The sequence below is a fragment of the Crotalus tigris genome, unplaced genomic scaffold (assembly GCF_016545835.1).
Source record: "Crotalus tigris isolate CLP2741 ecotype Arizona unplaced genomic scaffold, ASM1654583v1 scf7180000024345.2110221, whole genome shotgun sequence".
Classification (NCBI taxonomy): Eukaryota; Metazoa; Chordata; class Lepidosauria; order Squamata; family Viperidae; genus Crotalus; species Crotalus tigris.
The window spans coordinates 1,189,812-1,215,895 of record NW_024100514.1 but is presented as its reverse complement, the minus strand read 5'-3'; the positions used below and the strand labels follow the sequence as shown (position 1 = coordinate 1,215,895).

General features: G+C 42.1%; 1 protein-coding gene across 3 annotated transcripts in view; it reads right to left on the bottom strand.

The window, feature by feature from the left end:
* The window catches only part of ERN1 (endoplasmic reticulum to nucleus signaling 1), an 84,088-nt gene that overhangs the window by 19,415 nt on the left and 38,589 nt on the right, over positions 1-26,084 (bottom strand). For 2 of the 3 annotated variants that reach the window (XM_039326851.1, XM_039326849.1), the window contains exons 3-12: positions 20,644-20,677; positions 16,314-16,392; positions 11,852-11,924; positions 10,777-10,899; positions 9,133-9,234; positions 8,770-9,031; positions 5,427-5,505; positions 4,803-4,959; positions 3,464-3,603; positions 2,599-2,790 (exon numbers count right to left, since the gene is read on the bottom strand). In XM_039326851.1, coding sequence (XP_039182785.1) covers positions 2,599-2,790; positions 3,464-3,603; positions 4,803-4,959; positions 5,427-5,505; positions 8,770-9,031; positions 9,133-9,234; positions 10,777-10,899; positions 11,852-11,924; positions 16,314-16,392; positions 20,644-20,677 — 1,241 coding nt within the window. The remainder of the gene's footprint in view (positions 1-2,598; positions 2,791-3,463; positions 3,604-4,802; positions 4,960-5,426; positions 5,506-8,769; positions 9,032-9,132; positions 9,235-10,776; positions 10,900-11,851; positions 11,925-16,313; positions 16,393-20,643; positions 20,678-26,084) is intronic. The other variant, XM_039326850.1, reaches the window with a different exon arrangement.

Genomic DNA, 26,084 nt, shown 5'->3' with positions numbered 1-26,084 from the left:
GTGCCTATACGTCGCGTAAATTTACGACGGCCGAACGTAGCTGGACTGTCTGGGAAAAGGAGGCCTTCGCGATACGCTGGGCCCTGGTAACGTGGCGGCATTTGTTAGAAGGGGCCAAACTGGCCTTTGAGGTGTGGACAGACCATAAGAATCTGGAGGCGCTACAGACCCCGAGACGCCTGGCCCCCAAACATGTTCGATGGGCACAATACTTCAACCGGTTTAACTTCACACTGAGGTATGTGCCGGGGGGAAAGAACTTTTTGGCCGACGCATTGTCGCGGATGCCGCAGTACCGTAGCAAACGGGAGGAGGTAATACAGGCCCTGGTGCCGCCTTATCGGTGTGAGTCCGTTGAGGCCGTAACTCACAGGTCTCTGGTAAGCGGGGTAGAGGACATTAGGGCTGCCTTACTGTCTGATGCGTGGGCAAATGAGCATTCCGAATGGTTGACTACTCGGGACGGTGTGGCGTGGAAAGGGGATAGGATCTATGTGCCCGAGAGCCTACGCCCCTCCGTTCTTCGAAGGTGTCACGACGCTAAACAAGCGGGCCACTTTGGGTTTTTAAAGACCCTGCACTTAGTGCGGCGGCAATTCTGGTGGCCCAAACAAAAAGCAGATGTGGAACAATATGTAAAAGGGTGCCACGTGTGCGCTAGTGCAAAACCCCGAGTAGGGAAGCCTATGGGGTTATTACAACCGGTGGCCGATCCGTCCCGGCCGTGGGAAGAGATCGCCATGGATTTTATCGTAGAACTACCCAGCAATCGGGGCTACAGTGTGATATGGACCGTGGTAGATCTCTTTTCCAAGCAGGCACATTTCATCCCCTGCAGAGGCCTGCCATCAGCACGACGATTGTCCCGGTTGTTTATTCAACACATCTATCGGCTTCACGGTGTACCTAGAAGAATAGTGTCGGATAGAGGGGTGCAATTTACCGCAGAATTCTGGAGGGTGTTCGTTCGTTCGCTAGGGTCCTCACAGGCGCTGAGTTCAGCATATCACCCGAGCACTAACGGGGCGGCGGAAAGGGCAAACGCCATGGTGGAAAGGTACCTCCGAAGTTATGTGTCATTCCAGCAAACGGATTGGGTGGATTTGTTGCCGTTTGCTGAAGTGGCATATAATAATACCGTCCACAGCAGTACGGGGTATACCCCGTTTAAAATAGTGTATGGTATGGAGTTTAACCCCATGCCCGAATTGTCACCAGAGGTGGCCAGCGGCCAGACCCCTCAAACATGGACGTCCAAACTTCCAGAGTTGTGGGACCGGGTGAGGATAGCCCGGAGGAAGGCCGAAGCGGCTGCCAAGGTCCAAGCCGACAAAAAACGGGCCGAGCATAAACCGTTCAAAGTGGGAGACTGGGTGTATTTAGCCACCAAATATCTGCGTCTGCAAGTGCCATGTAAGAAGCTAGGCCCGAAGTATGTAGGGCCTTTCCAGATCCTCAAAGTGATTAACCCAGTTACAGTTCGGCTACGGCTACCCGCCTCTCTAGGCAAGGTTCACCCCGTGTTCCATAGTAGTCTACTCAAACCAACACATAGAAGTCCCTATGCTGACGGGGTACCAGGACCGATATCCGGGTCCCATTACGAGGTGCAGGAGGTCCTAGACTCACGGAAGCGATATGGCAAAACCCAATACCTCCTTCGGTGGAAGGGCTACCCGCTATCAGACGCGACCTGGGTGGGAGAGGAGGATATAAGGGCACCCAACCTGATTCGGACATTCCACCGGAGGCACCCAGATAAGCCGGGGCGGAACAAGTGTAATGTTGTGTACTCAACCCCTTTCTTTTCCTCCCCAGGGGGACAAGTGGTAGAGGGGGCCGCATGTCAAGCCCCGACGGCTTGCCATACAACCAGGGACAGGGGGAGCACGAACGTCAACTCACGGGGGCGAGAAACAGTTGAGCTGTGCACTGCCACACCCCACCGCCGCCCCGGGCGAACTCCCTCGCGAACGTCTCCACGGACAGCACGACAGACGTCAACGGCACCTGATAGACCGGAGGGAGCTCCAACGAGCCATTTGCGAGGCGCTGGAAGGCCAACAACGGGCGAAACACCTTGTGCTAATGGGGATGCATCCCGGCGGGAGAGGCGGGGGTTGTCTCCCAGCCGCCAGGGAATCCAGCAGGGCGAGCTTAGCGGCGGGCAACAGGGGCGCAGACCGGGCGCACGGACAGCGGGGCGTGGGGGCGGAGCTTCGTCGGGAAAAGGGACAGCGCAGGGAACGGACATAGCATATATCCATTTCAAACGGATGCTGGTTTGGGATGGGGGGCGGAGCTACAGGGTGGAGCACGCCGATATATTGCGGTGGAGGGGAATCAGGCCCCAGAGCTGACTTTGTCTCACATGCTTAATAAAGAGCTTGGTGGGTGTCAGCGTGTGCCGGTCTTCTTTGCTTTACGTCACGAACGACTTTGGATACGCGGACAGATACATTTAAGGAATGTGGCAAGAAAGGTCATAAAGTGGGGCAAAACTTGCAACAAATTTCTCACTTAACAGCATAAATTTTGGGGTCAGTTGTGTAAGTCAAGATTTCCTGTACTGTCTTAAAATGATGATTACACACCTACCATGGGGTAGGTAATAACAAAGGCTACCCAGCCAACAAGCAGGAAAGTGCTCAAGAGAACAGTGGCAAAGTCCTTCAAGATGGAATCATCTGGAGCCTCTGGTCGGGTTGTGGTTTGGCTGGTCGTCTCTGCAGCCGCCTCTGGAATAGGGTGTGGCAAATTCTTCCCGGGACTGCCGGCCATATTAATTGCCTGAGAAGCAAGAACCGCATCAGTTTGACTGTCCCCCTCTCTGCCACGACAGTGCAGATGCTTACAATACAATGTAAGTTTGTTTCTTCAACAGTTAGTATACAATTAGAGAAAATAATGCAAAGATACAATGTTCAGCCTTGCTGAGAGGGTATGAAAACCATCCCCAGCCAAAATATACCCAAGTGAACATTACAAGCTTTCAAGGATTAGGTTTAATGTTGACAGTTTTGCAACATTTCAGATTTATGAGAATTATTTTTGCTCATTCTAAATTCAATGTAGAAATTAGCCAACTCCCTCCTACCGATAGTTGATCTGTTTCTTCTGTTTACTTTACAATGTGGGCTATATCAATATTTCTTAACTGGACATTTCACTCTTGCATATGGGCCTCAGTGAATTCTCACCCAGAGGTCAGGCATGCTTAATTTAATTCCTGCAGGGCTCCTAACCTTTGAATATGTAACTGGGATCCTTATCATGTTACACAGGAAGCCCGCCCACCCTTGATCTCCTAGTCCTCTGTGAGACCTATAAAATCCACAACATTCTTCCTGTGCTTCTCCTAGTGGATGAAATACAACGATTCCATTTTGAAGTGGAATAGTCACTTCTCTTTGTAAATTTGTTAACAAAGACTGGGTTTTTAAAAACAAACAAATAAACAAACCTCTTCAAAAACTTTTTTGTCTGAATCTGCCGGGATCACATTTTCCTGACGTTTTGGCAAGTTGCTTGGAAATTTCTCCAGGATCCTGGTTGAGGCTGATAGTGGGGTCTCATGATGCCCTTCAAATAGGAATATGGTCTCTGTTATTCCCAAAGGAAAAGAAAATGTCCACGAAACAGTTTCACACAGTATACCTTCATCTGAATGGCTCAGAAATATGGCAGCGTGATCAAGAGTACAAGAAAACAAGGAACAGTCCCACTTAGACGACCAAAGGTTAATTTAACTCAGAATTCAATTTTCGATAGTGGCCAATTTCTTGGAAGCCAATAACAGTCCTTTCTTGTTATTTGTTCCCAAGACTGGTTGTGTCTGACTGCTGAGGTTCCACTCAGCTATCATTGTCGCAGTCACTCATACAGTTGTCTTCTAAGACTAGAATCTGTACTGCTCCAGAAGTTGGTTGTCATCTCTTCCAAGCATCCCTCCTCATTGACCAGGTTAGCTGAGAATGCTGGGTAGTTGTAGTTCTGCAAATATCCAGAGCCAAAAGTTCTTTACACCAGAGTGTACCCCTCTCACTTAAAAGAGAGGGCAACCATGATGTATTTTGGTTCTGAATTCTATTGTGGAATACTTCTGTGGAATAGTTGCATAAGAGCTGTGGTGATCCAGTGGCTGCTAGCAGATCGATTCTCACTGGCTTAAGGTTGACTCAGCCTTCCACGCTTTGGTAAAATGAGGACCCAGATTGTTGGGGGCAATATGCTGACTGTGTGAACCACTTACAGAGGGCTGTAAACCTTTGTCAAGAGGTATATAAACCTATTGCTATATTGTACCCTTTACATTAATACCCAGGATTTGAAAAGATTCACGTCGCTAGTTCATTAAAACTTCAGATCTGGTTTTCAACTTACGGACAGCGTATGAACTCAACAAGTCAGAAGCTCAAATGTAACTCTGGAGCATGCTTTGGTACTTCATAATAATGTTATTATACTTAAACGGACTTTTTCCCTTCCAAGTTCCCCTTCCTCACACATATTTTGCAAAAGTCAGAAATACAGAGAACTTTAAATTAAACAAGTTATAATGTGGTAGCAATTGACAGGCTTCTACAAAAGTACTTTTTTGTGCATTATTGTTAGTATATTCACAGAGAAGAGAATTTCATAATTTCCCCATCTCTTGTTTATTAAAAATCCATCAAAAAGGAAATGGAAACGCAGTTGGGTTTACTTGAGCAGTTAATAGGCTTCAAAAGTGTAATACTTATTTTAACTTTGCATTTTGTTCACCAGAGGGCAGTATAATGTAGAAAAAGCCTTTCAAGTACCTATTAAAAGCCAGTGGTTCCTCAGATAATGGAGTCCTTTCTTTGATTTAAATCCAGGCTGAAACCTTAGATCTGTACTTGGGGTGATCACACATTCTTCAATGGTGACCCCTTGTATTTTGGGGCCTTCTATCAATGGAATGGGGCTTCCCCGAGGCTAGAGGAAGAGAGAGGAAGGATGACAAAAATGTGGATCTTTAGGTACAGGAATGGAACATCTAATACTTTACAAATGTTAAAACAAAATAAATGTGTCCATGGATTTAAACATTGCACATTTATGCATAGCTCTGTGGAATTCACATAGTTTTCCATTTTTTGTTACTTAGTTGGGGGATAGGCAGCTTATGTTTTTCAGAAATTTGGAACTGTAATTCACACATGCCAATGCTGCCAGTCACGCTGGCAAGAATTCCTAAACATGGCATCCAAAACATGTGGGGTCACCAGGTAGCTTACATTAGACTTAAGAATTCCAAGTATTTTTTTTCTTTAATTAAGCCAAATAAAGGTTTAATTAAACACAATTCATTCAATATACTGGGTATAAATCCAAACTGTGGTAGAATAAGGTAAAGAAGCAGGAGATCTGATTTGTGGGTTACATCAGCTCTGCACACTTACCATAATAGCCACTCCTTCGTGTACCATCGATGGCGAAGCATATAAGCCAGTAGAGTATTTCCCTACATAAAGGGTTGGCCTAGAGGAAGAACATTGGGAATCAGGAAGAAAAAGTTAATAGTGCCACGCCTATATCATGCAGCAGGACCAACAGGCACAATGCCCAAGGCTTATGCAAATGTTTTACGTTAAGAAAGATTGTGAAAATAGGGAAACAATGAAGTAAATTTTGCCTTGAAATTGGCCTTGGAAATAAACAGAAATGGACACTTGAACGGAACCTATTATTATGGGTCCTCAAATAAAAGAAGAGATTGACTAAAGAACTGCAGGGTGTCCTTGACTTATATGACCACAAGCGGAACCAGAATTTCCACTGCTAAGCAAGGCAGTTGTTAAATGCTTCGTGTCTGATTTTAAGACATTGTTTGCGATGGTTGTTAACTGAATCACTGCAGTTAAGCGAATCATGAGGTCATTAAGTGAATCTGGCTTCCACCATTGACTTTGCTTGTTGGAAGGCAACTGGGAAGGTCGTAAACAGTGATCACATAATCCTGAGATGCTACAGCCATTGTAAATACATGCCAAGCACTCAAATTTTGATCATAGGACCAGGAGGATGCTGCAACGGTTGTGAGAACCACTTATTTTTTTTCCCGGCACTGAAAATTTAAACAGTCACGAAATGAATGGTCGTAAGTCAAGGACTATCTGTGTAGGTCCAGGATTATGTTGATTGCCCTAGGCTTATCACTGCAGAAAAGCCCTGCAACGATCAGCGTGCCAAGGAATTACCAAGGTCTTAATGCAGACTTGAAAAATACACACCCTCTCCTCTCCTTCTCCCTCTCTCTATTTTCAGTTATACACCCTCACCTGTAAATATTGTTCTCAACATATTTATGCTTACTAGGCCAATATATGCATTCACAAAAAAAGGACAGATCAGAAAGAACAAGCAAGTTTTAAATGTGGAGCTTTCCCCCCCGGTTTCTGGGTAACATCTGGCAGTACCACCTCTATATGGAAGAGTTTTTTTCAAGTGCCACAAAAGGGTGGTAACATTTTTTGGGGGGTATGGCAAGGCTTGATTTTCCTTGCACCCATGCCTGTGTCACACACATACACACAACTAGTACATATGGCTCACTGCATTAGGACCACTGATGTAGTGAATAATGCACCCAGCCATGATCATTAATGGCTGCCCTCAAACTATGTCCTAGAGCAGTGGTGGCGAACCTACAGCACGCGTGCCAGAGGCGGCACCCAGAGCCCTCTCTGTGGTCACGTGCGCTGTCTCCCCAGCTCCACCTCCCTCTGCGTCCGCCTCATCAGCAGTCCTCCCAGAGGAGAGTCACCCCCAAGCGCGGCCTACACGGAGCAACACAGTCAAGGACATGGCAGCTGGGCAGCGGGGACAAGAGTCCGCCCTCACACCCCATTGCACACAGTTGATGCTGCAGGGTGCAAGCGGAAGGCATGGTTGTCATGGTGCTGCTAGGCCGCTTGGGTGATCTGCGGTGGGTGGCCCTGCGGGCAGGCAGGGGGTGGGCGGGCTGGGACAGGGGTAGGTAGAGCAGGGGCGGAGCCATGACAGGATGGGGGCAGGGTGGGTTTTGGGCACTCGGTCTCTAGAAGGTTCGCCATCACTGTCCTAGAGAGACATTCAGGCCTCAGGCAAAACAGTTACCACCTAAGCCTTTGCCTAAATGTCTACCACACCTGTCTACATCTGCAGGATTTTATTCAAACAGCCTAGGAGCTATCCTTGCAAGAGAAAGCAAACCTTGGATTTCTATTTGCATCTTTTGCGGCCCTGTGCAGAAGCTTATTTTTGCTCTTGTTTTGAGGTTGGCGTTAACGTTGCCTGTTGAGTTTCTCGTGAGCAAGTCTTAATAATGGCAAGAGAAGAGGCATCTGGAGTCTAGGATATTTGAATTCTTTTTAACGCAAATTGCTCTTCCTCCGTCACCCATAAAGTAAAACGAAACAGGGTGTTGGCAAATACAGTAGTTCTCAACTTATGACCACAACTGAGCACAAAATTTCCATTGTTAAGTGAAACAGCCGTTAAGTGAGTTTTGCCCCATGTTATGACCTTTCTTGCTACAGTTGTTAAGCGAATCACTGCCACTGTTAATAACACAGTTGTTAAGTGTATCCAGCTTCCCCACGGGCTGTGCTTGTCAGAGGTCACAAAAAGGGATCGCATGACCTGATGCTAAAGAAACTATTTTAATGTTGAATTTAATAACAGCAGCAAGATTACTGGTGGGTCAATATTGGAAGAAAGATTCTCTGCCTTCTTTAGAAGAATGGGTATTTAAGGTTTCTAATTTAGCAGAAATGGCTAAAATTTCTGCTTATTTAAAGGACCATTCACAAGAGAGATATGTTATTGTGTGGAGAAGATGGATAGAATATGTTCAGAAGAAATATGGAACTACAAAGTTTCATTTATTTTATGAGTAATGGATTCGTTTATAAAATTATGTTAAAGTTTGAAGAGAGTTAAGGGTTAATATGATTTTGGTTATTGTATAGTTAGTAAACTTAAATAGATTATGTTTAATATGTTTGTTTAACCCTGTACTTGGCTCTGGGAAGTCGGGAGGGAGGGGGTGGGGGTGGGGGGTGGAGGGAGGATGGGTTGGAGGTTAAATAGTTCAGATAAGTAGAAATAGTTTTATTGTACATAATATTGATGTTTTAATTTGGAGGGAGGAATTGTTCGGGCATTTCCCCTGGATAGTGAGAAGATAGGAGGAAGGGGAGAAGCAAGTAGGAAGGTTGAGAAGGAGGAGAGGGGGAGAGTGAAGAAGAAGAGGGAAAGAGGGAAGTGAGAGAAGAGGTTAGAAGGTGGATGCGGTTTGGGAGGAAGTGGGTGAGCAATACCAAAAGTTGTGTGTATAAATTTATTTTACTCTTTATCTGAAGTAATTTTTATGAATGTAATGTAAAATTGAAAATAAAAAAATTTTTACAAAAAAAAGGGGGGGGATCGCGTGACCCAGCGACACTGCAGCCGTCGTAATTCATGCCAAGCATCCCAATTTTGATCACGTAACCATGGGTAGGCTGCAACAGTTGAAAGTGTGAAAAACGGACATAAGTCACTTTTTTTCACTGTCCTTGTAATTTGAACGGTCACTAAATGAACTGTTGTAAGTCAAGGACTACCTGTAAAGGGAGACCGTATTTGAATCCCATACCGAATCAGATTGATTACTGAATCCCTGCAAGAGAATGACTGAGCTGATCTGATGACACTAAATGCACAATTTCTGAGAAACCACCAAACAGGCCATGATTGGGAGAAAAAGCCTCTTACACTCACATTAGTTTGCTTTTGGCCTCCGTTTCTTTGGGAAATGGATATTTCCACTTAGTGATGCGCCCAACTTCACCGGACATGAACGTCAAGTAGCGCAGGGTTTCTACTCCCACGTTGGTGTGCATCACTTTCCATAAGCCTTCCCGCTGCCAGATGTAAAAAGCTACAACAGGGGAGCCGTAATTCTGGATCCACAAGACATCACCCGACTCACTGTCCACGGTCACCACTAGTCCATCTCCATTAGATGCAAAGTGAGACATTTCTGGAACGGGCACAGATAAAAACCGACACGTCTTCATCATTAGGCAAAACAAGCAGTCTTATTGCCGCAGCCTGCAAGTGCAGAAGGATTAATATTCTTACTATATTGGGCGTCTTCATCAGGCAATGTTGCTGCGTAATTGAAGTAGGTGGCATTCCAGCGGAGTTCCTTACTCTTGGTGTCGTACATGGTGATGGTGTACTCTGTCGAAAGGAAAACAACGTTTTGTGAAGGAGAAAAGAATGGCCATGGCTTCAAGTCTCTTTCTTCTAGCATGCAGAGCAAAAGTGTACTGTGGAATTCTGGGAAATTCTTACCAGCCTCTGGTTGGCCGTTGTGGGAGAAAAAAAGATTTGAGTCTAATCCAGCAGAACTGTTGCGATCTTTACAGAATCAGATATTACTAAGCAGTTTTCTCATTAGACAAAGCCTCAGCATACTTCACTGAATATCAGCAAGCAGCACTATCTCATTGTGAGTGGGAGGATAATCTGATCTCTTGGTATAAGGCAGGGGTCTTTTATGACTTGTGGACTTCAACTCCCAGAATTCCTGAGCCATGCTGGCTCAGGAATTCTGGGAGTTGAAGTCCACAAGTCATAAAAGAGCCAAGGTTGCCTACCCCTGGTATAAGGCCTTCATTTTTATAAAGCAACCCTATCTATGAGCATGAAATATTCCAGCAATGAGCAGGACTGAAGAAATGTTGTTCCCTTTTCCTCCACACGTGATCTAAGACACACTGCATGTACACACACACACACACACACACACACACACACACACACACAGCCCCACTCACTACACGAAGGGAACACTCATAAGCTAACTCTTGTGCTGGCATGGATTACCTGTGGAAGTCTCTTGAATCCTGCAGAATGGCGAGCCTCATTTTAGCTTTTTCAACAGTGACACAAAGGACTGCAGTGGCTCACAAGGTTAGAACGCTAGGCTGACGGTGGGCAGGATCACGTTTGAGACCTGTTGCTGCCACGGGGCAGGGTGAGCTCCCGTCACATGCTGCAGCTCCTGCCAACCCAGCAGTTGGAAAGCAAGCGACCACAAGTAGATAAATGGGTATCACTTCGGTGGGCAACGGGGTTGTGAAAGGAGCCACCAACGGGGCATCCCCCAGGCAACTATGATGTCACTAGCAAATCCTTTCACTGCGAAAGCACTTCGGTGCTCCTGACCCAGAAGTATTAGTATAACAGTGGCACAAAGCCATCTCAGAGGCTGAGGTGCAAGAATGTTCACTCTGATCTCTGAGGAATCAGGATAGATGTCCTCCTAGGGCAGTGGTTCTCAACCTGTGGGTCGGGACCCCATTTGGGGTCGAACGACCATTTCACGGGGGTCGCCAAACAATGCAGTCCGCCATTTTTTCCCCCTTTTCCTTAGCTGTGCTACTCCCTTTTATTCTATTGGCTTTTGAAAGCCAATAGAATAGACGCTCTTGAATAGAGTCTAATTCTATTGGCTTTCAAAAGCCAATAGGAATTGTCCAGGCTGTCTCTGCCCTGCTGAGCCCGCCAAAAGTCCCATTCTGCAAACGGTGCTGCACCAGTTGAATAGTCCTTGACTTACGACTGGTTGAGTAGTCCTCGACTTATGACCAGTTGGGGGTTGTGGCATTAAAAAGGTTGAGAACCACTGTCCTAGGGACTCCAGGATGGCAGCTTAAATAAAGGACTTCAGTAGAAGCATATCCCTTTCGAATGGCTTGGTTTTCAAAACCTTCTTACCTGTTCGACCAAGATACAGCAGTGAGGTAGATGGGCACAAGCTTTCAGCAAATGAAGAGGTTAAAGTCTGCTGTTTTTCTCCTGTTGCAAGGTCTACTACATACCAGCTGTCCTGCTTCTTCCCTAATAGTAAACATCAACATGAGAATAATTAAGTTGGAAGGGAAGTAGTGCAGTTAGTTCTCAATTTACGACCATTTGTTTAGTGACCATTTAAACTTACGTTGGTGCTGAAGAAATTACTTATGACCAGCATTCCCCTATTCAGGTAATAAGAATTCATATTCTTGGCAACCAATATGTATTTATGATGGCTGCAGTGCCCTGGGGTCAAGCGATTTCTATTGGTGACTTTCCTAGCCAACTTCCTATTAGCAAAGTCAATAGGGGAAGCTGAAGTCACTTAATGACTTTGTAACTCACTTAACAAAAGAGGTGATTCACTTAATAACCATGGCAAAAAGTTCATAAATATAAATTCAATAAATAAAATAATAAAAAACTGAGCATGACTCAATGTAATGCTAGCCTTGCTTATCAATGGAAGTTCCAGTTTCAGTCGTGGTTGTAAACTGAAGACTATCTGTATTTTCAGAATCAGTTTCCTGCCTACTAGCCACTGAGAGATATATACTTTATCATCTGAGTCTTCTATGAACACAAAATAACAGAAGCTCACAGCATTGGCAAAAATCCAGCCAGTGAATTAACTGCTGAAGATTACGTCAAATTCAGGTAATCCCAAAACAAACAAAAAACCCAAAGTCAAACAAGCAAAGAATAACCCTACATAACTGCAATATGGAGACAGTTCTTGGTAGTCTGTCAAACATAACATTGTACTCAGTACACAAAGGATTTCTAAATTAACCTTTATTGCATCAAAATGACAAAGTAATCTTTGGGTTGTTGCATTAGAAATTAGATTTAAACATGAGAACATATCCGAGGGCTATAATGGAAAAAAAATTCCATGCAAGTATTTTGGAGGCACACACCCTGTTGTTTTATACTCACATGGAAACGCAATAAAATCCATGCAAATGTTATTTTTCAGAAGGAAATGGAACATTACCCATGTATAGAATTCCATCGGAACTGCGGCAAGGGGAAGCCTGGACAAGCTCTGGGATGGTGAATGGCAGTTTCTAGAATATAAATATTCATATTAGCCATCTTCACTTCATATCAAACATTTAGCGAGGACTGCAAGGTAAAGACAACTGATGAATCCCATTTCAAAGCAGGCTGTTATTGAAGAGGATTTCTAGATTCTAGTCGTTCCATGTACGTCAACACCAATTAGCAATATCTGCAATCTGCATTTGCCTTGCGTCACACAAAACGACAAAGATTTATATCAGCAGTAACTCTGCAGTATTGATTTTGGGTCAGTGCTACTTTTCCAGAGAAGAAGTATCTGTAAGTCTTGCTTTTTGGCCTATTTACGCTTGCTAAATAATTTTTGCTAAATATACGGTTTATCTCCCTTATTTTACTATCGATTGGAACTTTGTTCACATTCCCCAGGGAGTATTTTGGGTTTTTATTTTGAGAAGCAAGTCCAGGAAAAAGAAACAAGTGCTACTGCTCTATAATGCACATTTCTTTTAAGAGTGGAGGAAGATGGTGTCTATTTGCTCTAAAACCCTGCAAGGTATGATCACAGAAGACACTAAAATGGAACACATTGGCGTGCATAGCAAAAGAGAAATACATCATAAATCAACCTTCCCAAACAAAACAAAAAAAGACACTGTCTTCTCCAGTGTAATTATTTATCTAAAAAGAAAAGCAAACTGTCTTTTAAATGTATACTTAAGTTTTGAACTTCCTCAAAGGAGTTCAGGGTAGCATGTACAATCCTCCGTGTTTTAAACCTTGAGAAGCTAAGAATTGAGGACCAGTCCAAAATGACTCGATGAGCTGATCTTGATCTTCCCAATCAATAGCCGATGCTCCTGCTTTGGATATCTTTAGAAATGCAATAACTCCAATGTGAGCAGTGAAAGCTGAAGTGCCCACTTTCAGCACTGACTAATTATCTTGCTACCAAAGCTTAGCACAGAACATAAAGTTCCACATGGTGCCCAGGACTGCGATCATTTGGAAGAACATACAATACAGTGCATTCATCCAGTTTATGTGATACACACCAGATACCTGTTTGCAACACCTACCTTATCCTCACACCTGTGTATCACATAACTGCAACACACATATGACATAGACCCGCTATAAAGATGTATCTAAACTCAAGCAGGCCGGTCATAGCAGGGGTAAAATAATGTAGTATTTTAATATCTATAAAGTAAAAAGCAATCTACAATTTCTACATTCTAGAGATAAAAATAGAGGCACTGTGGTATATCGGTATCACCCCTATTCTCACACCCATACTACCCTCTGATTGCAGAGTCTTTGCCAGTAGCCATGCCAACTGGGCATTCTAGGATTTGTAATCCCAACACATCTGGAGGGCACACGGCTAGAGAGAGCTGTTCTACATTAAACATTAAAAAAATAAAAAAAACAAAAAGGCATGGTCAAAAGGTTCAAGATCACAAAAAGTACTTCACGTTTCATATTTCAGGTTTGTGGGCAGGAAAAAAAAAATGTTTCCTGTACTGAAGTAGTACAATATACTATGAAACAGATCTCAATCTTCCCAAGAAATTGGTGAGAACATACTAAACCACTTGAGTAAAGTGCATTTTAGAATGATTTCTAAACACAGTATCATTTCTACATTCTTGTGGGAAGATGAAAAGTCTAGCATAATAACCACCTTCAGGACCTCAGTGTACTTCAAAGATTTAGTAACGCCTTCTTAACATTCTAAAGCAGAGGTGTCAAACTCAATTTCATTGAGGGCCGCATCAGCATTGCGGTTGCCCTGGGGGTGTGTGGTCAGGGTGGGTGCGGCCTACTGGGTGGGCGTGGATGGAGTGGGTGTGGCCTACTGAGTGGGCATGGCCAGCTCTACATCATTCGTGTCAAGGGTGCCTGTGGGGGCTGGGGCAGAGTGGGACAGATCTGAGAGTCTCTGGCAGAAGGGGGTGGGACTGGGACAAGTGCCAAGGCATGGTCCATTTCTTCATTCCTCACAAAGGGTGACACTTCCCCAGCATGCACCCAGGGGGAGGGGCCGACGCGACAGGGGCTGGTTCCTTGCTGTTTCCAGATGGCTTTGTGGAGCTAAGACTGAATGCATTTCAGCATAGATGGCCACCACAAAATTGTACACTCCCGGCTGGCCTGGGCCGGGGCCAAGGTAGAGGGGGCCGTTCCCTCACTATTTCCAGGGTGGCTTTGCGGGACACATGAAACCACTTTGCGGGCCGCATCCGGCCCCCGGGCCTTGTGTTTGACATGTCTGTTCAAAAGGCTGCAAGTGCTAACAAAGTATTAAGAAAAGATTGTCACCTATACAGAAGACGGATAAAGGGTGACTTATATTGGGAAAACCTATTTCTTCGTTTCTTGCTGCCTATTTCAGCCTTCTCCAACTTGCTGCTTTTCAGATGTTTTGCAATTCCCATTCAATACTGAAAGAAACATTTTTCCCCATCAGCTGCTATCTTCTTTAATTTTAGATCCAAAAGAGATTGCTCTAACTAACTAAAGACAATGTTACCACTGTGCCTTTAGGACAATTTGAGAGGAAATACATTTTTTCCCCAAAATTGTAAGAGGAAGTCAACAGTTTCAGGAAGAAAAAAACAATTCGTAGAAAGCCAGATTTAATCTCTATTTCATCATAAAGCTGCATCAGTCCTATTTAACCCTTACACACTTTGCAAAGAAAGAGACAGGCACTATGGTCTAAAATTAATCGTGGAACCAATGTAGTTATTGCATCCATCTATTCCTGGAATAGGGTGGACTTTTTGATGCTTGCTTGCTGATCCTGAGACTATAATTAATTGCCTGGCTCTCTTCTAGACTCATCAAAAGATGCTCCCAAGTCCAATTAATTTCTTTCAATATTGTACATGTAATTGAAAAATAAACTAAAGTGTTTATTAGGCTTATTACAAAGCCAAAATCCTTTTCCTCAAGACAACAATGAACATTTTGAAGTCAGTTTTCCCTGCTTCCAAAGAAGCAACCTGCCCAGCCAGACATGTTAGCATCACCACGTGCCATTCCTGGAATTATAAACCTAAAGTTGGCGCCAACAGATAACAAGCTTCTAAGACAATTATCTAATTTGTACAACCTTTTTGGTAAATGCAAAAGTTTTATCGGGAGAAAACCAGTACCTCAGAACCTGTAGAGAAATTTACAACTTCAGTACTGGGGATCTGGTTTGCTGATTGGACAGAAACAACTATAAATTTAGGAAGAATATATATGTCCAGTGTAAAAAAAAATGTTTAGGATTTCCTATCGTGACCACCAGGCCTATCTAGGTTGCATAAATATCATACATCCACATTGCAGTGTCTCTTAAAGTATTTTTCAAACAAGTATATCTGAAAACTTTTAGTAAGAAACCTAGACCATATATATTCCTAAGCCATAATGTGGTTTGGTTTTGGCTTGACAATCTTACTCCAAGAGAGCAGCCACAACTTAATAATCACAGCAGAGGGAATTGTTTATCGCCAAAAACAATCTTGTTAGTGAAATTTATGCACCCATGTTAGTCAAGCTGCAGTGAAGACCTTGTATTCCATCATCTGTGCATTCTTTCTGCTCTTCTTCCAACCAATTGCTTGCTTTGCAATTGCCCAATGTTTTAAGATAGTAAGACATTTTGCTAACTCATACTATAGTTCTTGACTTATGAGGACTGTTCGAAGCTACAAGGGCAATGAAAAAAACTGACCCATATCCGGCCCTCACACTTAATGATTGTTGCAAAATCTCCAAGGTCACGATTGAAATTTGGGTGCCTTGGCAACTGGCAGCATCCTGGGTTCAATGTGATCGCCATTTATGATTTTTCCAACTGGGCACAGTCAGATTTGCTTAATGACCCCATGACTCAGTTAACAACTGTGGCAAAAAAAGATCATAAAAGCAGGCACAACTCATTTAACAGCACTTTGCTTAGCAATGAGTGATTCTGTTCCAAACTATGGTCACAAGTTGGGGACTACCAGTACAGGCCTCTAAACCTTATATAACGTGGACACGTGGGCGCTTTCGCAACAATTGTTAATGTAGAACCGCTCTCTGGGAAATGAATTTTTATCTTTGGAGATAAACCACTCTGCAGAAGTTTTACAGCTTCTAATTTTTCTTAAAAATAACTCCAAATGTTAGTCAAGTGAGGGTTCATTATATATAAAGTGGGAAAGTAAAAAAACATTTTTTGTTTGGGGTAAAAAAATATAATGGAAGTTACTATATGTAGGTTTCTTGTCTAGTATTATTTCTTATAAAATCAGAATTTTACATCGATTGTCAAAAGAGATCTCCCTTAAGAAGCAAGGCAAGCTAGATCAACGTGCTTTGATCGTCTGAAAAAGCTGCAGTTCTCATTCAGTGAGAGCAAAATAATTACTTTGTGATCAAATTATACGTACAGTTAAGCCTTCATTATTCTTGCCACCAAGAGTGTAGAGACTTCCATCATTAGGATCAGGAAGAAATGCTGGCCTAGGACTGAAGAAATGATGAAAACAGCAATTACAATATCACACTTGTGAAAAGAAGAGGCATCAAAATTTTGGTCACTATACGTTTTCTTGTGAGGATGGCTATATTACAAAACAGATGTTTGTGTGTGGTTTTTTTTAAAGCCAAATATAGGTAGTCCTTGACTTACGACCACAATTGAGCCCAAAATTTTTGTTGCCAGGTAAGACATTTGTTAAGTGAATTTGTCACATTTTATGACCATTCCTGCCACAGTTGTTAAGTGAATCACTGCAGTTGTTAAATTAGTAGTACGGTTGTTAAGTGAATGTGGCTTCCCCATTGACTTTGCTTGTTAGAAGGTCGCAAGAGTGATCACGTGATCCCAGGACACAGCAGTGGTCATAAATACATGCCAGTTGCCAAGCAGCCAAATTTTGATCACATGACTATGAGGACACTGCAACAGTCGTTAAGTGTGGAAAGTGGTCATAAGTCACTTTTTCAGTGCTGTTGTAACTTTGAATGGTCACTAAATGAACTGTTGTAAATCAAGGACTACCTGTATGTGCTTTTAAGTAAGCACAGTCATTTAAACCCCTGGTTTTGCATACCACCAGCCTCTGAATTCGGACTGTGGTAGTAATCTTTCAGATTACTTGATTTCAAATTATTTTCAATTTGAAAATTAATTGTATGGGTTTATATTAGTAATAATTTCTAATTAGCTGTTCTGGGAAAGCAGGGAACAGGTTGGGCAGATGTTGCTGAAATACAAGCTCAAGCAGCCACTTGTCTTGCAACCAGAGTTTCCTTGCCTACTTCTGCTGAAAATCAATGTATTTGTTAGCTTGCGAACCACTATGCCTCTTTTGAAGCAAATACCATATTCTTCACAGTCAAGAATAAAGCTGTGATTTGTAAAATAAAATTTGACATGTTAAGTACATATTAAAACAGGGGTCTTCAAACTTAGCCCTTTTATGATTTGTGGACTTCAACTCCCAGAATTCCTCAGCCAGCGTGCACCCTGGCTGAGGAATTCTGGGAGTTGAAGTCCACAAGTCATAAAAGGGCCAAGTCTGAAGACCCCTGTATTAAAATAAATGCCTTTCAATACATACTTTAATTTAATGTTGGGTTGACATTTTGATTTTTAGAAGCCATTTAAGCCACAAGCTTCTTTGAGATACTGTACCATAGAAAACTATTAGGGATATTTAGAGGATGTCTAAAAAGTGAAGATGGCAGCCACAGCCCCCATAAAACCCTGCCCCTTTTTACATGCACTGCACAAGCAACACACAGAATGCTGGCTGGGGAATTCTGGGAGTCGAAGTCTACACATCTTAAAGTTGCCAAAGTTGAAACATACTGTACAGGAACATTACATTCTCTAACCCTCCTGTTGCTGACAGATCATAGAATTCACCAGATTTCCTGTTTTGTAGGAGACAAGTAGGTTATTGATCTTCCCAGCCTTTAAAGTATATTTGAGGTGTCTTCTGAGAAGAAGTGGGACAACTCATCATGGCCAACTTGCTGCAGGACAGCTTATCATAGGACAATTCAACAAATAACAAAAGTTACATTAATTTCACCAGAACCATGACCACTAATAATAAAGAAAGTCAATCCAGAAATACAAGAGTTACAATAATTTCGACAAAAACGTGGTCACCAATAATAAAAGTAACGAAATGAAATGATTAATACAGTGTTGAATGTCCTGCAGCAAGTTGGTCATGGCGTGTTGGCCAAGATAAACTGTCCTAGACCCCTCCTGAAAGTCCTGCATAACTAGTTTGTGCCGGAGTCATGGGGGAAGGGGGGCAGACAGAAATTGGGGAGCACTATCTCTTGGGCTTTATGGAATTTAGCGCTGACTTTGGGCATGAGTCAAGATCTTAGTACCGCATAATCTTGACGGAATACATAGATCACCTTTTACTAAGACAGCTCCTAATTGTTCCACATTTCTCTCTAAAGTTTGGTGCACCAGAATAATTGTCTTCCAGGTAAAAGTATTAACGGGTACCTAATGGGTCCAGGTAAAAGTGACTGATTTGAACAGAACAGATATTAAAGTTTTGAAAACCATGACAGGTGCCCTGAAAAGAATTAGTGAGTGAATCACGGGAAATAAGAGGACACTTGTACCTTGGAAAAAGAAAGGGATCTGTAAGTGGCCCTTACCTGTCCAGAGAGTGAAGCTCAAAAAGCCTAATGGAGCCAGGTCCTCACAATGGCTGGTAGTCCTGCCCTGAATGCCATTTGGTAGAACCTATATTGGTGTCATGATTTGCATCACCAGTCAACAGCATGTCCAGTCAATTGATATTGGTATATTTTGGGAATTGCTGCATGTCTTTATAGTTTTACTACAGGACTTGGAAAGCTGTAGCTCAGAAGTTTTCATTCACTTTCCAGGCACTTGGTGATAGCCAGCCTGCATCTGGATGTAGAACTAGGTTTTGAGGCAGGACGCCTGGGCTTTCCATGAAGTGTCTTGAGTGCTCCTATGTTAATTCTATTAGGGATTGTACATGTTCCAAAGGTCCCTTAATCTGAATCTGTCCTGACTGTGTAAACAGACCATGCTGCATGTACACCAGCAGGTGTCACACTCTCATCTGCTCTGACAATACTCTTAGAACCAGCCTTACTGTCCTCAGTTCCAGTAGATTAAGCAGCAGTGTGTACCTTTGAGGGAATGCACCAACTTGTTTGAGATGTGAGTTCCCCACACCACCAGGTTGGCATGTCATCACTCGATGTCCGATTGGCATTCCCTGCACCAGATTGGCTGAGAATCATTAATATAACTACTTGCATTTAGGTGAAATATGATGGTAATTTGGTCCTGGATTAGGAGAAGGACCTAGTACCTCAAACCATCTTCCACTATAATTTTGCCTGAGACTCGTCCTCCTTGACACTAGGATCTCCCTCACAGTCTTCTGGAACTCGAGGGTCTGCCGCTAATATATACACATTTTTCTTTCCTCTCTGTTGGTGGAATCCCAGAGACAGAATTTGCTTCAAAAACCTGTGTATGTTCTCGTCAAAGTGAATGGCAAAATGCATTCCCACAGGCAGTGAAGCCTCAGTGTGACATTAGTCACTGCTATCTGCATACAGGTTACTGTGATACACCTTTGCCTAGTTTACTGGAAAGAGATGTTAAGTCCTACTGCTTGGTAGGTAAGCTCAGTGCCAGTGTTGCTGTTCATATGTTGGCCATGTCTGGCGGAATTTCCTCTCAATTTGCCCCTAAGGCCTTTGCTGTAGTTTGGCCCGGTCAACTGGAATGGCTCCAATGGTCCTCCTTTCCTTGGACTTATGTTTTGGCTGACATGTGGCCTCTTGCCTGCAGCTAGTACAGTGGTTCTCAACCTGTGGGTCGGGACCCCATTTGGGGTCGAACGACCCTTTCACGGGGGTCGCCAAACAACGCAGTCTGCCATTTTTTCCTCCTTTTCCTTAGCTGTGCTACTCCCTTTTATTCTATTGGCTTTTGAAAGCCAATAGAATAGACTCTCTTGAATAGAGTCTAATTCTATTGGCTTTCAAAAGCCAATAGGAATTGTCCAGGCTGTCTCTGCCCTGCTGAGCCCACCAAAAGTCCCATTCTGCAAACGGTGCTGCACTAATTTAGTAGTCCTCAACTTATGACCGGTTGAGTAGTCCTCGACTTACGACCGGTTGGGAGGACGCGGCATTAAAAAGGTTGAGAACCACTGAGCTAGTACCTTAGTCAGTTAGTTCATTCTTGCAGGGCACCAGCCTGCTTGACTACATGTTTGTTGACATTTCTAGTACTTTTCTTCTATTTTTTTTTCTCCTCAGCTCTCAAACTTCCTCTTAGAAAACAGAGCTAAAGAATGAGGCCTGGGCTGCTGCACAGAGCAGGAAGAAGCCTTAAACTAGGCTTTTTGTAATGAAGCGATATTATTAACCCTTTCCCTCTTGGCTTCATTTTTAAGGGCAGAAAATGAGGTTTTCCTTCCTGCTACACCCCACAATGCTCCCCCCTCCTGACTAAAACTGAGAGGTTTGTGTAAGAGATTTCAGAAGAAGAAGAAATCCCTAGGCATCCTTCTGGAAGAAACAAATGACTGTACTGCTCATATAACCAACCATTTTGACCTAGCCTACAAAGTTTGTAGTGTAGAAGTGCTTTCATTTTAAAAGCTTGGAGTTGTGTTAGTTGTTGTTTTCCAGTGCAATAGGAGCTGTAGATCCTGAAAAAGTAGAGTGAAAAGAAAGGGGACTTACTCTTCCATGTGCAGTGGCACCTGAAGTACAGGATCTGCAAACAAAAAGAAAAGGTCAAGGTACAAGCAATTAAACATTCTGGCCTCACATCAAGCTTACATTCTGTGATCCAGCTGTCATCTGAGATGGTTTGCAGTTTGCAAGAAAAGTAAGATAAGGAGTTTGCAAGAAACAAGTTCAAGCAGCAAAATGCAGTGGAAGAGTAAGCTGATTAGCAATTATATTCCAATTGCTACAATTCAGGGACTTGGCAAAAAGGAGGTGCCTGAGTTGCCACAGTTAAATGAGAGTTTATAATCTGCAAAACCTTTCTGTTCTGCTCCTTGGGAGTTTCACTTCTTCATTAACATTTACTTTCATCCTAAAATTTGTCAGTCTCTCTACACCCCAAGTTTGATGTTTAAGTTGACCATTCTTTAAACTACGCATTTATTTATTGCTTAAGTTACTCTGTGAAGTATATGAAATGAATTTCAGTATACAAACAACAATGTTCCTTGTACTGGAATGCAATGATCTCTTTGCCCCTTCATGGTGGCTCCCACATGACATAACAATGCTGCACTATGATCAGGAGCAAACTGGAGAACTTATGGACCTCCAAATTCTGCCAGCATGCCAACATCTCAAACCAGTATGATCAACGATAAAAGTAATCAGAATTAATTTTTATCACTCTTGCTCTAGTTCTTACTATCCAAACTGTTAGATTTACTCTGAACTGGAAAGACTGCAGTGAGCTTTATGCCTATTTTCTACCTGCAAGCAAGAGAAGGTAAGACAAATATGTTGCAAATCTTAATAGCTATTTATGGGAGCAGGGATGAGCCCTGCATGGTTACTTAGCACCAGCCAGTTTATTGTGATTTTTTTTAAATTTATTAAATACCATTTTAATCAATATAGATTGAGCAATTCAGCAACTACTGTCACACCTCACGCAAAATAGAGCAATAAATACACAATTAATATTAATAAATTGATGAGTTAAAACACTTCAGTGAAATTCTTATATGAGGAACATATTCCATTTACGCAGAAATTCAGGATTGATCTGAGCATCTGGTCTTTTAAAAAGCAGATTAATTCTTGAAAGGAAAACAAATCTATACAGCAACACTGCCTAGTGTTACAAACAATTTCAGATCAGCTTCTTCCTCACATAAACAAAATGATGCAAGAGGAAAGAAATAAGAGAATGAGTCCTCTTACAGGGAAACTTGGCACTGCTTACACAAAACTATTTTTCACATAAACAGGTCACGTATCTTTGACACATTGCTAAGTGTCAAAGCAATGCCATGACAAAAGAAGCATACCTGTTGAATTGTTGCCTGTTGCATATTAATTTTTAGGCACAGAAGTCTTTCAAAGAAAAGGATAAATCTCAAACAAAATTTTCCCCACCTTATCTTCCATTATTTGTCATATGCCAGAAAGTGCATTAAACACAAAATAGTTGTGCAATGTCTTTGAACCTGTTATACTAGAAACCTTTCACCTGGACACAGGTCTTACTTCACTGCAGGATACTGCCTGCCCACATTAATGGTGAGCAAACTATACATCTATTTTGTCATGTACCTTAATGGCATTCACTCACCTTTCAGTATGGGGAAAAATAAAGAACAATGCTTTCCTCACACATTATGAAGCAGGCATCATTTTCGTTTATGAAACTAGTAGTCCTATACGGAAAAAAACCTACTGATTTATTCATATTTTCAGACCCAAGACTCACCTTTTGCCAACTGGCATTTAAATATTCATTTAATTCTGGCCATATGTTTGTATTTCCTATTCTTCTTTCTTTATTCTTCTACTCCTTTACATACTCTTCTTCCCAAATGACATAGATCACACTATATCTGTCTCTCTCTATATATACACACTATATCTGTCTCTCTCTCTATATATATTATCTATCTATCTATCTATCTATCTATCTATCTATCTATCTATCTATCTATCTAATACTATAACCAGCTCAGAGCCTTTTAATAATTGAGAACCATATAAATTGCAGTAATAATCAGAAACCCATAGTTTTATACATTCACTAAAATACTAAAATTACAAATTTCTCTCCTTCATTACAGAGGCACCAATATAAACTGAGTCCTACTCCTCTTCCATTTTTTCCTAATCAAATAAATTGAATAAATGGAATACTCATGCACCCAATTTTTCAAAGGACCTCAATATATATTTATTTTCCACCATTTCTTTGTGCTGCCCTACAAAAATTGCCAAGTTTCTTCCACACAGGATAAATTCCATACCAATTACCAAGGATAGCCAAACTTTCACATATTCCTCAATACTGGACCAAGAGCAGGAAATCCTAGGATTTGATGGCATGCGTTTCTAGCATGGTCTGATAGTTTAATTACATAAAAAGCTTTCTGAAGAGATCCTGTCCATTTCCATGCGCACTTCCAGATTAATTTGTCTGTGTATAAAATAATACAAATTTAAATTCTGAGGTGTGTCTCTCAAGTAAGTTGAAGGTTTCTTTTTTTATTGCCATTTTATGTCTTTAAAACACATAAACCATACAATGCTTGAGTACTGTATTGTCATTCCTGGGACCACCTTCTCCAGATAATATTGACTATCCCAAAGGAATCGGGCTGGGGGAGGATACAATGGATGCCTACTTGTGACCAGTAAGCCGTGTTAGCTCTTTGAGGTAAACCAGGTCAAGAAACAGAAGCAACTTGGATTCTAGGAATGCTCTTGAACACTGTAGGACAACAGAACATTGAAAGCTACTTAGAAATTCAGTCTGCCTTATCTTATACCAGGGGTTCTCAACCGTGGCAACTTTAAGACTTGTGGACTTCAATTCCCAGAATTCCTTAGCCAGCTTTGCTGGCTGAGGAATTCTGGGAGTTGAAGTCCACAAGTCTTAAAGTTGCCAAGGTTGAGAACCCCTGTCTTATACCAAACAAAATCAAGGAGGGCAGGGTTTTTAAAAATTTCTTTCTTGTGCTTTCTATTTTCTTAGGGCTGAGTTGCTGTTTTTCCTTTTAATGGCCTTTTTCCAAGGCCAGTTCTATATTCAGGCAGAGACCGAGAAACAGACATTCTCACTGGCATGTCCTTTACTTGGAAACTGCTGGCCCCCAATATTCATGCTGGATCTCACCTTCTGTCCTTCAGGAAAACTGGTGAACATTGTTTTCTTACACAGACCATTCAGAGACTTTAACTGTGTGCGTCAATAGATTGTGATTTAATGTTGGAATGTTTTTTTAATGGATGTTTCAATATATGTATGCTGTAAGTCACGGCTTTTCAACCTTTTCACCCATTGTACCATGCTGCAACATCCGAGTACCACCATCGCCTAGCAAGGTGTCAAAATCTTGATGACCCCCCCCCCAAAAGGAAAAAAGTGATAAAGTATAGGTAGTCCTCGACTTACAACAGTTTGCTTAGTGACTGTTTGAAGTTACAATGGCACTGAAAAAAGTGCTCCCCAAGCCACAGCCAAGCAAGACACCTGCCTGCCCACCCGGCGGCGCTCTTCCTCCTGTCCGAGGTTTTCATTGTTGTGAGCATTTATGTTGAGGATTGGCAGTGGAGGTGGGGTGGCGGGTGTTTGATTTTTATTCCCCCCATCTACTGGGTGGTTGCAGCAGGTTTTGGTCACTTCACATGACCCTGGGACACTGTGACCATCATAAATATGAATCAGTTGCCAAGCATCTGAATGTAAATCACAAGACCCTGGAGATGCTGCAACATTCCAGGTGATTGGTGCTTCTTCTTGGCTCAGCAGAAGCGCCAGGATCAGTGCTGCTTTCCAGCTGATTGATGCTACTTCAGGGCTCAGCAGAAGCACCAGGATCAGTGCTGAGCTACAGCTGGAGCTTGGCGCTGATCCTGGCGCTTCCACTGAGCCCTGACAGCCCTGAAGAAGCACTGATCCTGGTGCTTCTGTTGAGCCCTGACAGCCCTGCAGCTCCAGCCGTCTCTCGCTCAGGCTTGTGTGGTGCTATCACCGGTTCAGCTTATTCCCCTCCCGCTACCACTTTTCTAGGATGATCGCGTACCACCTGCCAGGTGCCAATGTACCACAGGTGGTACCCGTACCATTGATTGAAAAGTCCTGATGTATGTCATCAAAAGTCTTACAAATAAACAGCATACAGATGTTAGAGACAAGTGTTCACATGGAAGCTAGTGAAACCTTCAACAAAATGGAGGAATCTGAAACAATCTGGCAGAAAACTCCATCCCAGTCCCTCTGAACTCTGATCTGAATAGAATTCAGTGTTTGGTAGACAGAGAGTGTTTTCCCTCTTCATTTGATGTTTTTGCTGGAGGACGTTATCATCCCCCAGGAGATATTATCCTCTTTGTCTTTGCACTCTGCCATTCTCTTTTTATTTCTTTTTTTCATTTATTTATTTAAAAGGCATGGAATCAAGAAGAAAAGAAGGGAAAAAAACAGGAAGGAAAAAAGAGACTTATGAGCAATATAAAAAGAAAAAATTCAATGTATCGTAAATTAGCGCTGCGTATTGAAAAATCTTTTATCAATCGAAGACTTCAGAACATTATTGAAATCAAATTGATATTCATTAAAACAGTAGCTGCTATAATATGAATTATAAATCAGAATTAAGGATCAGCAAAGATTTCCACCCCAACTAAGAATGCTTATTTAATGAATCAAACAGGAATTGATATATTAAAATATCTAACTTCAGATGTAATACAGGCCATATGAACAATTATAATCCATAGTTTAGAAGTTGAATTAAATTCTCCATTAGACTTGTTCTTCAAATATGAGAGCACAATATAGTTAGCCATCCTTTTTTATGTTTTATAATAAAATGCATAAAGCATCCTAGCCACTGTAAACATATTCAGAATGAGCCTAGCATACCTTACTTATGGGAATATAAAGCTTAGTAATATTTGATAGAAAAACAGCTGCCTAGAAAGATAATTCAACTTTTAACATTTGTTTCATTCCACAATATATCATCTTCCAAAATTGTTGAGCTTTACAACATTACTAACAAGCATGAGAAAAACCTGATTTAATTAGTGCATTTCCAAATTATTAAAGTAAATGTATTAATATATTTTAGCAGACAATACTGGAGGTAAAAGATCTTGTACTACTTGTGCAACTTTCACAGTAACTTTAATATTTGTTTTCCATTTCTTTTCTCATTGCTGCATATTGATTATCCTCTTTAAATACATCATCTATTTAATCATACTGTCTTTAACTTGTTTGGATTCTGAGTTATACAGCATTAACAACTTATAAATAAGCCCCAGCCCATGTTGAAAGTTTGTCAAATTCAGTCAAGTCTCAGTATTCCATCTTATTTTTGTAATTCCTTTTTAACTATGTGGCTTATTTGAAGTCACAGGAATCAATAAGGCGATTCTGACCATTCTGAAGAAAGAAC